The following is a 14,812-nucleotide window of genomic DNA, read 5'->3' on the forward strand; positions in this document are numbered from 1 at the left end:
TCACATTAGACTTCCTGCAGCCACATTAGGCCACATCCCTGTCCCTGAAGCCTAAACCTATCTGCTTCCCCGTTTAAAAAATTTTATTCTTACATATTTATAAACAGGCAAGCTTGAATTCAATAAGCACATTTATGTAAATGCTGGGCAAAATTGAGTTTACCCAAGTTAAGTGTGGGAAGGTGGTGGCTGTGCTTCCCTGAGTAGTGCCTTTGAACTGTGACTGTGTGGACACAGTTACTCTGCAGGCTTAATTTTAGCTAGATGAACACTCAGAAATGCTAGCAATCGGTCTTTTCAGATTATTCTTGCTCTTTCTCTTTGCTAAAAGACAGATTTTTAAAGTATGGAGTCCTTGTATTTTTTTTAAAACATGTTTCCTTAAATAGAATTGCAAAAATTTTGTCAGTGAATATATTTAGCTTCACATGAAATTTTAAGGATCTGAGGCAACAATTGCTTTTAAATAGTTGCCTGTTTTACCTTGAAAAATTACACTATCTACATATATTCTAATTTGTCTATGTAGCTAGAGGTGTACAATGAATATATATGTGTACATGTGCTTTCTCTGTATATACACATTTGTACACATGAGTATATATGTATATACACATGTATGTACATATATCTACATATCTGTATCTATCGATCTATTAGGTTGTTGCAAAAGTAATTGCAGTTTAGGAGGTTAAAACAATTGCAAAAACTACAATTACTTTTGCACCAACCTAATATATAGACAGGGAAAATGGAAACAGTGGATTTCAGCTAGATGTTTTCATCTTTTTCCTTTATTTTATTTTTCAATTATGGTTGAGTCCATCTTATTTCTTATTATCGTATCAAGATTGTCACTATAAAAACTAACCTTTACAAATTCTGTACTTAAAACAAACTCAAAGCCTTAACTTAAATATCTGAAAAGACATGACAAAAAAGTACTATGAACATGTTAGTGGATATTCTTTAGTTAATCAAATCTTGTAATTTATGTTTTATCTCCAGGGCTTTCCCATTTTAAAACTAATCAAGACAATTTTGAAATATGTTTCTTGCACTCAATAATGAAGACTGAGTAATAATTCTCCATTTCACATTCAGTACTGTAGCGTGGAAGTGCAGTAATGGGTACAGTTGCTACTACAGTTACCATCTGAACATATGGTATAAATAACATACATCTGCCAAGGAGAACAGACATTCCATTACAATAGCAAACAATATAGGCAGTCTTAAGACGGATTGACAGACATCAGTTAGGTATCTTCTTTCAATTTATCCAACCATTACCATATAGCACATACATGTCATTTATGGTGGGTATTTACTGTGAAAACTAAGATTTGTGCAACTGGGTCTCTGGACTGGAGCAGTGCACAATCTGGCAGGGGAGGTGGTTATGTGGGCAAATGATTATCGTGTGATGTCATAAGTATAATAGAAGTTATATACAAGGTGTCACAGAAGTGCAGGAGAAACATACCTCTCTCCTGGAATCCAGGGATGAGGTCAGGAGACAATCACAGAGAAGATGGTCTTTGAGTTGGGTATGAGGTTTTTGTAGGAAATACAGTGTGGTAGTTAAGAGAATGCACTCTGTAGCCATACTGTCTGGGTTTAAGTCCCAGCTCTACTACATACTATCCGAGGAAATGTAGGCATGTTATTTAACCTCCTGTGCTTATTTTCCTCCTTTGTAGAATGGGCATAGTCACTGGGCATAGCTCATAGGGCTGAAGTGAGAATTATGTGAGTTAGTATGTATCATGGGTTTAAAACAGTGCATGGTACATGGAAAGCCCTCAGTCAGTGTTAGCTAGTATGCCAGGGAGAGCAGAATGAGAGAAAGCAAGGAGACATGAATCAGTAGGCAGGCTTGGATTTTTAAAACTCATATATGGAAGGAAGTGGGAAATAGCAAGGTTAGTGAACAGATTATGGGGAGAGAGCCTTATAGGTTCATGTTTATGGAGTCGCTGGAGAATTTTAAGGAACAGATTCAGATTTGTAGTATTGAAAAACAATTCTGAACAATGGGGGAAGAGTAGAGGCCAGAAGGTTAATTAAGAAGCTACTGATGAGAAGAGTTATGATAAACGCTTGGCTGAGGGATGGGTAGAGTACAGATTCAAAGTTATTTAGGAGGTAAAATTGATAGTCTTGGTGATCGATTAGATTAAGGGGGATTGGGTAGAGGGAGTTGTGGATGACTCAGATTTCTAGTTTGGATGATTTGGTAAAAAGACAGGAGGAAAAGTAGGTTTGGGGGATAAGGTTTTGGATTTGCCAACATTGATGGGCCTCTGGAATGATCAAATTTAGTGTTTAGACCAACCACTCAAGAGCTGGAAGTCAAGATTTAGGACTCCTCAGGATAAAAGTATAGCTCACATTGTATAGCTCAGGATAGCTGACATTGTGGGAATGTGAGTGGGAGTCTGACACAGGGTTGTATACAGGAAGAGATTCAGTGATGGTTCTGGAAAGCCCAACTTTTAAGAACCAAAGATTGCTGAGCCAGGAAAGAAGAGTGGTCACAGAAGAAGGAGGATAGGTGGAAGAAAGTGGATCATGGAAAATGATGGACAGGAAACTTGAGAAAAGTGTTCAAGTGCAGGAGAGATGTCAAGTAGAATAACTAAGAACTGTCTGCTTGTAAATGGCAATTAGGCAAAAGCTTAAGAAAACCCATGAGCTATTACCTTAGTGAAATATAACAGTGTGAAAGAGAGTGAATCTTCTTCAAGACCCTAGATGTTAGTTACTATCTTAGGTGAGATGCTAAGTAAATTCCTGGAGAACATCCATGGATGTGGTCCAGTTTAAGGCTTGCTGCATGAGACAGATCTGACCTTTTCTCTCTAAGCTGATTTCCCAGAGCCTAGCAAGGAGCTTTGCATTTTAGTATCATGTTTCCCTGAAAATAAGACCGGGTCTTATATTAATTTTTGCTCCAAAAGACGCATTAGGGCTTATGTTCAGGAGATGTCATTCTGAAAAATCATGTAGAGCTTATTTTCCAGTTAGGTCTTATTTTCAGGAAAACACGGTATGTGCCCACTAAAGGTTGGTGGAAAAAATGGATTAATGGTCTGTGTTGGCCAGGGATCTGTCTTCATAGAGTCTTGGTACCTTCTGGTATGTGGCTGGCTCCAGAAAGCATTATAAGGCCTCCCAGAAGTTGCCAAAGAAGTTCTGTTATTTTAATACGAACTTCAAAGTCCTTAAGTTATAGGGCTGATCTGGTAGCTAATGTCTGTGTTGGGGGGAAAAGGGTATTAGTGACCATGGTGATAATAGGTGAGGATGATAACACCCCCCAGTCAAGTTGATTCTGTTCTGAAACATACTTTTGGCTGAATCTTATTTGTGATTTTCTGATGTTTGCTTTATTACTGTTTTCTCATTCCCTTCCTTCCTTGTGAAAGTGTCTCATCTCTCTAATTGGATAGTCCATTTCTTAAGGGCAGGGGCCACTCCAAAGAGTCTTTTGTACTCCGTGCACCACGTACTTGTCCATTTGACCCCCAGCTCAGAATCCTGGTACCCTCAGCCTCAGCAGACTTAGGACCAAGAACAAATAGATCCCGTCAACCCTCACTGAAAAAAAATGTTCATTACTTCCCCAGACTTATCCTAGGAAGGCTGAACTGAGTGGACAGTCTTCAGAAGCCATCAGTGGCGCTGATACTGAACGTTCCACCATTAGCTGCATGCATGTGGCCCTGAATAGCCAGCCAGCCCTTCTCCCCTGGAACCCTGGGGCCATCCTACTGGTCTCCCCGTGGACACTGAGGGCTGGGGAAGAGTCTGTGCCGTGGCACAGGGCATTACAGCTTCCACATGGCTACATCAAGGTCTCCTCTGGTTTGTCTACCAGGGGGACCTCCTGCAGTCCAGATCGTGGAACGTGGGGTAGGGGGCAGAAAACACCGGGTGGTGTTTCCACAGGATTCTTTTTTTTTTGGTATTTATGGGGAGGGTGCTTTGGGATGGGTCTAGCGCCTCAATCTTATCCCTTACAGTCGCTCCCAGCTGCTCAAGTCCTTGGCCACCGCTCGTCCCCGCTCGAGCCCGTGGAGACACGGCTGGGGCGGTCTGACAGCGGAAGGAGCGCGTAGGAAGGGGAGGTGGGTGTCCCCGGCCCCCACCCCGCCCGAGCCCGCCGGGCGCGGCGGGAGGATGTCGGCGCGCGGAAGGCGTGGGTCGCCCCCTGCTCTGCCCGCGTGTACCGCCCCCCGCCCAGGGGGACCCCAGCCCCCGGGGAAACCCCCGCGCGGGGCTCCCCCGCCGCCGCCCCCGTCCCTCCGCCTCCCCGAGGCCCGGGGCTGCCTCCTCGGGCCGCGCCGGGGCCGCCCCGCACTGCGCATGAGCGGGAGCCGGGCGAGCCCGTGAGAGGAGCCGCCGCCGCCGCCGCCGTCCATTCGCCGCGGAGCCGGAGGAGGAGGGGAGAGGCCTGGAGGACACCAACATGGTGAGGCACTGCGGCCGTCCTCCCGCCCGCCCGCCCCGCCGCGCACCCCCGCCCCGGCCGCCCTCCGCCCCGCGGCGACCCGGCGGCCCCGAGCCTCGGCCCGCGGCCTCCGTCCCGCTCTCCGGCGGGCTCTCCCTCCGCCTCTCCCTTCCTTCTTCGCCCCTTCCCGCCCGGGCGCCGCCGCTACGTGAGAGCCGAGGAGGCGGAGCGGAGCCGGGCCTAGTCGGGAGCCCCGGGGAGCGGGGGGCGCGGGGAGCGGCCTGTGGCCGGGTCTGACCCCTCGCCGGGTCGGGGCGGGGGGGGAGGCGTTGGGGCGGGGGGAGGGGAGGGGGCAACGGCCCTGCTGCTGCCCGGTGCCCTCGCCGGCTCCATTGTGTCTGGCCGGGGACCGGGGTCCGGGGTTCCGGGTGAGGAGCCTCCCCCCGCCCGGGAGCCGGGGCTTCCCCCGCCGCCGGCCCGGGAGAGGGGGACACTTTCCCGGGGCTCTTCTCCCTCGTCCGCTCCTGCCTCCAACACCCCTCAAGTCTCCCGGCAGTTTTGCTTGGGGGGGTGGGGGGGTGTCAGCCCTTTTCGTTTCTCCATCATCTCTCGATGCGCGACCCATGCTTTTGGAAAACGAGTTTCACTTGGCAGTTGGTGGAGGTTATATTTACTTCTCTGCTGAGAACATGGGAGACCGCTGAGCTCGGAGGATGAGGGGGGAGTACGGAAGTGCAACCTGTTCTCATTTCATAAAATTGGGAGAAACTGACTTGCTGCCTTTTGAGCACGTATTTTATTTGCTTGGGGTGGGAGGAGTAATTGCTTCATTACGCCGGTTAAAGACCATTTGTGATTTTTAAAAAACAGTGTGTCAAGTTATTCTGCTTTCCTTTTTTGTTTTTTTTGGGGAAAAAATGGTCTTAAAGGCTTGACGTGGTAGTCAAGTTATGTTTACATTTGGGTAATTACGTACCTGACGCTATTGGACTCTTTGTTTTTCAGAAGCGCTGTTGGCCGTATAGTCTGAGCATGAGTTGCATTCCACGCAGGTTACTGAATGAATAGACAGTAAAAATGATATTGTCCGTTTGCTCTTAGGGAACATAAAGGCCTCTTTGAGGAGGGTGTATGTGTGTGTCTGCGTTGAGGGAATGCCCCCCATGTTTTTTGTTTTCAGTTGGTCATATTTCTGCTGAGTGACACTTACCTACTCCCAGCCTCCAACTTGGAAGCATTTTGGTGTCCTGTGTGCCTATGTGGTTTAGTTTGCCATATATTCAAGATTTATGTTTTATGGTTAAGTTCTATAAAAATTGACCGTTTGCATTTGTAAGAAAACTTTGCCATAAAGTAGAGGTTATGTTTGGATTGATAAGACAGTGTTCAAAGATCCACCAGGGCATCCACACAGTTTCTAATTTCTTAAGTATTTTGACGGTCACAGACATTACTCCTAAAGTTTCCAGACTCTCGGCATGTAGGGACGAGCTTAAAGTAATGAAATGTAATTCCCTGGTAAACACCCGATGCGAGCACTGGAAGGTGTTCTGTTCATAATAGTCTCCCAGTCAGCACCATCCCTTGGAATCCAACCAAGGTCTTGATAATGCGCATCACCTGTTCAGGAATTCAGGCTTCCTTGTGGTTCATATGAGAGTGCAGCTTGGATTGGAGCTTGTAAGCGCCTATCCTTTTGTCAGTATTAAATTAGCCAGTTTTGGAATTTAGTCATAACTCATCTAGTTATACCAGAAGTGACAAGATACTACTAATTTAAAAATATTGTGGCTGAACTCATATTATGTCACTAGAATTGTCTTGGTATGCTCTTGTTAGTTTAGAAACTAAATCACCCTGGACCTTAATTTAAGTTAGGCCATAAAAATTTTCTAGTTAAGAAGTTTTTCATTATAAATTTATCTTTCGTTTCTCAATATGATTTTTGGGGTAATTTTTTTGGCATGTGTAGTGTAGTGCAGCTCATTGCAAGAGCACATATTTTTGTCAATTCTTAAATGATGGGATAAATCTGAAATAATTTGTATACGAAAAAAAAATTGTTCAGTTAACCTACCTGACACACACAGACCAAAAATAACTCTAAAACTAGACAACATCCTGTTACTCCAGAAAAATCTTAAGAAGTGTACATATTTTCTGGGTTTCTTATTTGTAAGATGACAGGTTTGGATTTAATGATTTCTAAAGTTCCATCCAGCTATAAAAATGTTGGCTCTAATGATTTTTATTAGATATGTGAGAAGTGTGTAGACTGTGTAACCTCTAGATTTTTGTAGATTCACAGCATCATAGAATTTCTAGACCTGAATGGCTTCAGAGATTATCTTATTTACTAATTTTCCCTTTTACAGAAGAAGAAATTGAGGACCAACGAGGTTTTGAGGTCCAAGGTTGTAAAGTTGTTTGTTGCAGAATTGAAACTGTTTTCTCCTGTTTACTGTTTCTCCCAGTATTTATGGTACATGTAATCTTTTAACTTATATGATGAAACTTAGAGAAATGGTTGAAAATTGGATTGAAATGAAATATATTACTCATTTAAACAGAGGAAAACCCAAGTATTATTAATGAATATTTTAAATATCAAAATTCAAATTAATGGGTTAATAATGTTAATTACTACGTTTTTAATGTTTTTATAAAAAATGTGTGCACTTTGAAATTTAAGATTGTATTTTGAATAAATACCAGAGTTTATAAGTCCCCCTGAATGTACGCCTGTTCGAGATTGTCTCTTAAGAATTTGTTTCACATTCTTTTGCATACATATATAAGTAAATTAAAGGAGGGCCTTAATTTGTTTTGGTAATTAATTATTAAATACCTACTATGTGCCAGACACTGTTTTAGACAGTGGGGATATGGATGTGTGTGTGTGTATGTGTATATATATATACACACATATATATATATACACACACACATACACATATATACATATATATATTTTCCCACTGAAAGATAAAAAAATCCCTGCTCTGTTGAGGGTTACATTTAAGTAGGGAGAGACAAATTATAAACGTAGTATATCTTTTTCTTCCTTCCTGAGTTAGAAGGTGTTAAGTGTTCTGGAAGAAAAGCAGTGTTAGGGAGGGGACTTGGAAGTGCTGGGCTACAGTGAATGTGGGGTTGTAAAATGGTGTCTGTACCACTGATGCGGTGAATTTTGAGGAGACTAGGAGATGGAGTAAGTCACGCAGAAATGTGGGGAGACAGTTTGAGGACTACTGAGACCAGTGTGGCTGGAGCAGTTTGTATGGGGGAGAGGGGCATTGGAACAGATGTGTGGAGAGGCGTGGAGGTGGGCCTGGGTGGGTATAGTAAGGCTATTGGCTTTTTATTCCAAAAGAAATGGGAAACCACTGAAGGATTCTGAGTAACATGATGTTGTTTCTGCTGTGCCATAGTGTCCTATTGCAATATTATAGATAATTTTTAAAGCAGTTTTTAAAGACAACAAAACCCATGTTATAATTTTCTTTACCATGCAGTTTCTATGTACAGCTTTGAATTGTTTAACATGACTGTCCAATATTCAATAAAAACTAGTTGACCATCAAGTTTTCCTACTTCACAAAACAGCACAACAAAACCTTTCATAGAGTGCTTTTGAATATATTCTAGTGGTTTGTATGTAGTTTAATGGCTATAAGCAGAAAACTGGGCCTTTGAGGAGAAAGGAGGACATCCACATTTATGGAGAACCTGTTGTCTGCTAGTCAGACAATTTACTACTGTTATTTAATCTCCACTCCGATTTGTGAGATAGATATTGCTACCTCCTTTTAACATAAAGTAATGAAATGTAATTCCCTGGTAAACACCCGCTGCAAGCACTGAAGGGTGTTCTGTTCATAGTAGTCTCCCAGTCAGCACCATCCTTTGGAATCCAAGGTCTTGATAATGCGCATCACCTGTTCAGGAATTCAGGCTTCATGTCATTCCTGGAAATGGAGGTTTAGCAGTTCTAAATGATTTGACCAAGGGAAAGGGCTAGTATGTGGCAGAGGAAAGATTAAAAGCTTGGTCTCTGCTAACATACTTTATCTACCCCTCATCTTTAAAAACAAAACAAACATCCAAAAAGAAAAAACCCAGCAAGCACCCTTTCAGTGTATGTGTGGAATTTTTGATTAGTTTCACCCTGGTTTCTTCCCTATACTGAATAATGGTTTCCATTTATAATCAAATGATCTGATTTAAACATTTAAGTCATTGAAAAATGAAAACTTTTGGTAGAGATAGATAAAAAGTTGAAAGTAAAAGTAGCTCATTGTGGTGGTGGTGGTGGTGTTAAGTTTTAAAACAACTGAACTCATTTGAGTCAAGTGGCTATTTTGATTATGGCCTGAGGTTGGGTCAAGCACAATGAAAATCTGTGAGAAAGCCCCCTTTTAAGTTTCAGTATGTGTTGTGATAGTATTAGCCGTGACATTTGATGAAGAGAAATAGTTCCAAATAGGATACAGTTGCTTTGTGGACACAAACAAGCTCTTGAATAACCTGCTGACTGTCTAGTTTACCTAGTTACTTGAGGTGCATACCCCTCACTTAAAAAAGGGCAAAAACAGAAGGGAAGAAAGTGCCACTAAAGCGTCTTTCATCACTTTGTTGAACCTGTATTATAAAATTAGTACCTAATCACGGAGAGTGATTAGACTGCTTGCTTGTTTGCTTTGTAAAATTTTAAGAGAGAATCAAGAGTTTTCTAAATTCTATTGCATTACACTTCTGAATCCCTCAACACTGAACAGTGTTCAGCAACAGAGGTAAGTTGATGTACAAGACCCATTCCTTTTTGTTATATTAGGATATTTTCATTTCATTTAACATTTAGAGTGCTTATTTATTATTCATAGGATTCTAATATTTCTGGATATAGGATTTGAGTAGGTATTAAATCTTAGAATTAGGAGATTTTATTTTTCAAGGATCATTTATTTTCCTTATGAAACAAATCTCACATGACTGTTAATCTAGTCATTATTATAAGTTCTTTATGGAACTTAAAAATCTCATTTAATTCTTTCTTTGTTTTGTTTTTGCCTTAGTAATCTTTGTTAATTTGATGTTTCTTTAGAAAATGTGTATGGAGAGGAGAAGCAAGTTTAAATTAGCTCTCTTGACTACTGCTTAAGCAATAAGCTTGGGAGAATCAATTGAAATATGATGGCGAACACAAGTATTTTAAGGAGGTTATTTCTATCCTATTGTAGATAATTAGGAACTAGCAAAAATAATATTTTAATAGTCGAAACAGTTCTCTAAACCAAAATAAAAAAATTTATCCCATTTATGTTAGTAGTCAACTTTTGAATAATAATTCTAAATGTGGGGAGAAGAAAAAATCCTTTAAATTTCTGTTAACAGAATTCTTTTTTAAAACCTATGAGGAAAGTCCTTTAAAAACATACAAAACCAGTTTGGATCTTACAAGTACACTTTCTGAAACATTTTTTTTGAGTGAATTGCCATTGTATAAAACATCATTGGGTAAAGTAATTACACAGTGTAGTGTACTTTTCCACATTTGACTTGGTAGTAGTAGTACAGTGCCTTTTAAAGAAGAGTTCATTTTAACTGTCATTCAGAGTGCAGGAAGTTTACAGATGAATAAGAGTCACAGGCCTAACCATAAGTCATTATTCTAAACTGCAGATTTTAATCTGAAAGAATACGGAAAGTTTTTGTTTTGTTTTGCTTAATATTTGAAATTGTACACATTTACTTATATTTTTTGGCCATAACCTGTACATGTATTTGTATTTTCTCTGGGTTCCAAGGTCTACTCATTAGAAAAGGAAACCCTGATCTTCAGTGCCCTCTAATTTCCCACTTCTGTACATTTAAAAATATAGATTGTGTCCATCTTTTTAAAAAAATAGACTGACAGGACTAGAAACTTATTTTTCTTCCTGTTGAATTACTTGTCTTAAAAATAGCCTATCCCCTCTTCTCCCCTCCTCTCCCAAAAATCTCTAAAGGGAAGTTTCCGTCCCTAAATTAGTCTTTTGAGTTAGGTCTTGAGGGAATGTGTAATGGGCAATTTTTAGTCAGAATGCAGATTGTTTACATTTGAAAGGTGAAAGGTCAATTGATTACTTATTTAACTTTTCCATAAAAATATATGAAAAAATATTGCTCACAGTTCACCTCACCTCAATGCACACATAATTAGCCAGTGGGTTGCACTTTTGCCCTTTTTTGTCCTTTCACTTGATGACAATGTAGAATAAATATAAAGACCATACCTTGAAGTTAGGTTCCAGGGTTTTCTTCCTGGCTCCGCTACTTTTTGGACAAGTCTGTCTGTAGATAAATTGAGCTCTGAGGCTTGGTTTCCTCATTGGTAAAATGGAATCAATGATCACCTTGCAGAATTGTTAGTAATTAAATACCTAGCACAGAGTTGGCACAGTAGGAGCTCAAATAAATGTTAGCTGCTAGTTTTCTGATTATGGTTATTATTATTTTTTCTTGACCGTTTACATGAAATTAACTTTTTTTCTGTGGAGTATTCTTCTTTGCTTGGTGGACTTTTCAGGAATACTTGCTATAGTTACAGTGCTAAGAGTTTAACCTGAGTTAATTCATGTAACCTTCACACCCTGTTTACAGATGAAGAAATTGAAGCATGCAGAGATTAAATAATTTTCCCAAAGTCATACAGCAATTATGAGGCACAGGTAGAATTAAAATCCTGTCTGGCTTTAGAGTCTTCACTCTTCACTAACCATATCCTGCCTCTCTGTGCAGGTAGAAGAGAATAGGATTCCTAGGTATTCCTGTGAAATTATTAGCATGGCTTTCTTGTAGAACTTTACTCTTAGGTGAAAGTCTTCTCCAGAAGTAGGTAGTCTCGTTAGTTGAATTGCTTTTTGCTGCACTTTTGACTTCAGACCTATAATTTATGGGAAGGCTTTTTATAGGTGAGTGGTTTGAAAACTGGTAAATTTGATTTTACTGAATACTGTGTATCATATATGGAAAGTATGATTTTTCTCGACTTAAACTAGCTGTGCTAAATTTCAGATGAAGTTAAACTGTTAATCCTATGGTAAACACATGAGAATCAACACACAGAGATTTTAGTGAGAATTATGGGTGATTATTATATTGTTTTGATTTTTAAAACATTGCCTTTTATGAGCTATATTTATCAACTCCTGAGATAATTAGAATTGAATTAGAAAATTAATTCCTTTAAAAACATAAAAAGGCTTTGGTAAAAATATAAAGGTTTTGGTGTTTTAGAGTTCAGACAATTTGAAACTTAAGGGTGAGAAGATAATTTAGAATAATAGAAATAATAAAATGGATCTTAATTTTTTTTGCTTTTAAAAATATCACTCATTAAAATTATTTCTATTTTGAAAGTGTTAGGACTTAGTTAACTAGAAAATCGTTTTCCATGTTTATTGTTTCTCTTGAGAGAAATACTGCTATGAGGAATTTCTTAACTCTATGGTTATTACTAAAGAACCCTTCTGAGTGTCTGTTCTTCAATCACAATAGATTTTGTAAGTTCAGTGGTAAAATATACTCGACTATTTATCTGATACTTGGCTATATTCAAAGTATTTGTCTGATTTTTTACCCCCAGATAAGCTATTATTTTAAATGTGATTCTTAAATTTTTTGGATGAAAAAAATTGCAAACGTGCTAGATTTAAGTATTAACATATATTGATAACCAGATTTTTCATTTTGGAAAGATGAGCAAGTAAGTGCTTTTTACTCTCCAAATTATGATAGTCTTTCTAACTTTGGTAATCTTTGGTACAATTGTAATTAGCTTTCTATTGCACGAGATAGCATTTCTTTCCTTTTCTTCCTCTCTTACTCTCTCCTCTTCTCCCCCTACTTCTTCCCCATTTTCTGCTAAAAATCAAAAACAATCAGAATACGCATATGTTCTGTATCTTATACATTTTACATACTTACTTGAATTTTCTTGAAAATTTGATGATATCTGGATAGTTTTCACATGTGAGTGCTGCAGATTGTATTGCCTAATTTTATTTAGTGACTTCTGTAATTCCTTTTACATAGGTCTTAAGTAAATGGCATATCCTACATTTGAGTGCTGAATCATTGTAGTTGTCACATATTTTTGCTCTTAGGAAGATCCCCACTGGGTTTGTAGTAGAAATACAGAAAATCCATCTTTTTTTTTTTCCACTTCAGTTTTTTTATCCATCCTCTCATCTCCTATAATATAATTCTTTGTTTCCTTAAACTGTCAATTTAAGGAAGAAAAACAAAATCCCTTTTCTCTTCCTTAAATTGACAGAAATTTAAACCTTTGGTGCCATACTCTCAAAACACCTTGCCTGGCGCCCCCGTATGGCATGGGGATAGGGGGTTGGGGGTGTTACAGTTCTCCTAAACAGGCTTGGGAAGAGGGCAGTTTTGTATAATCTACTCTAGCTTTGCTCTAGGACAGTCTTTTGACACCACAGAATTGAGTGCATGTTCCCTAGTAGGAAACAGGTGTTAAGATTTATTCTAGGCAGAGAGAATGGACAGAGAAATGATGAGAGTATATGATAAGTACAAGAAGGGGAGGGTGCTTAATCAGACTTTGCAGGAATGGGGTTGCTTATTATCACTTGGCCTACCAGGAACAAATGTTCTCTGCCAGGTATCACTCATTAGCTTTTATGGTATTGGAAATGGGTAGCTGCGGTCCTCCTTCTGAAAGTAAATTGATATTGTTCGTATACTGGAATTTTAAACCACTTAAAATTTTATATTTTCTTATACCTAGACATTTATTACATACTTTTTTTCAAATAAGATATGACATGGGATTAAATATTCACTTGTATAATTTTGTTACTATTTGTGTGGATAAGATGATTTTTATCTTTGTTCCTCCAATTTTCTAATATCTTGCTCTCTGACAGGAAGTCAATAGAACGAATAGCGCTTTTTGGCTTATAGAATTGACTTAAGCTGTGTTTTTCCTTCCTTTTCGTCAACAAAAGTGATTCAAGTTTCAGGGAACAGTGCACTGGATTGACTACTGTATGATAAAGCCCCAAATAATCCTGATTGTTTTGCTGCCTTTAACAGCAGTTAGGAGAATGGGAAAAAATTATAAAAAAGAAGTTATGTCAGATTTAATTAAAAAATAATTTTCAGGATGTGGCCTATACTTTCTAGGTTAATGTCCAACACTTAGTACAACAATATAGAGTGGTCACTGATGATCATAGTGACCCTCAGTTACTTACCTGTTCTTCAGAGAAGGACTAAAATGTGTCAGTTTACTACTGTATCTCTCAAAGGAGAAAGGTATACTAATTTAAAAAATAGTTTTTAATAGCAAGTTGAAATCGAAGTAGTTTCCTTTCAGTTAAAGAGTATATTACAATAAGACAGGTATCTTCCTTGGGATTTGATGTCACTGTGAGTTTATCGTAATTGAATAATAAGTCTTGAGGAGATAGTTTTCAAAAGGCAAGAATCCTAGACATTTGAGAGATGTGTAATGGGATATGAATTATCTGGGGTCCAGAGATGGTAGTGAAGTAACAAGAAGTTAGTGAATTTATAGTTTCTCGATTTAAATGGAGAACAGAGGTTGAGATTTTAATCTAACCCTAAGCAATAGCATATTTACAGAGATAGACGACTATGGCCGAAAGGTCACACTCGAGGCATATGAAAACTGCATAAACATTTTTATATTCCTAGAGATGGGGTTCTTCACATTTGATTTTGTATAGTCTTATTTTTTCATTCTATGATAGATGGAAATATTTATATCTCTGGTAGTCTTTTTTCTGAAAATCTCAAAAGCTTATAAATATGTACAGCAAACAGTATGGTTTATGGAAAGATTACTAATACTTGGATTCATGAGACCTTTCTGTTCTTGTTCCATTTCTCCTAATAATCTGGGTGATTTTTGAACAAATTCCTTAACCTTCTGGGTCTGTTTTTCTCACCTGTACAGTGGGAGTCGACGTTTGGGCCAGATTAAAGATGCTTTGGTTCTCAGATGTGTTGCTTATACCACGGATCTCTGTATCTGTTAATGTGTGTCCTATTAACATGCTTTACCCCCTTCATTTGCACTAGTGCAGGAAGAACCCAAGTATTTTCTGAGAAATGGTATTTGGACTTGTGAGGGAGAACAATAATAGTGGGAAGGCAGACATTCCACAGGAGACTGGCTTGGGTAGGAGGGGAGGGAAAACATGGTCCTTGGTACTGGAAGAGAGTGGAGGGGGCTAATTGTCCTGCTTCAATTTACTTAGGGTTCAGGTCAGATGAGAAATAAATCTGTGACAACACAAGGCAAGTGAGAAGAGGCTATTCCAG

At 39.3% G+C, this 14,812-nt stretch overlaps 1 protein-coding gene across 1 annotated transcript in view; it reads left to right on the plus strand.

The window, feature by feature from the left end:
- Positions 1-4,337: 4,337 nt before the first annotated feature.
- DCUN1D1 (defective in cullin neddylation 1 domain containing 1) overlaps positions 4,338-14,812 on the plus strand; it is a 31,362-nt gene continuing 20,887 nt past the window's right edge. The window contains exon 1 of the mRNA XM_081068737.1: positions 4,338-4,477. Coding sequence (XP_080924863.1) covers positions 4,475-4,477 — 3 coding nt within the window. The 5' untranslated portion in view covers positions 4,338-4,474. The remainder of the gene's footprint in view (positions 4,478-14,812) is intronic.

This window comes from Rhinolophus hipposideros (genome assembly GCF_964194185.1).
Source record: "Rhinolophus hipposideros genome assembly, chromosome: 2".
Taxonomy (NCBI): domain Eukaryota; kingdom Metazoa; phylum Chordata; class Mammalia; order Chiroptera; family Rhinolophidae; genus Rhinolophus; species Rhinolophus hipposideros.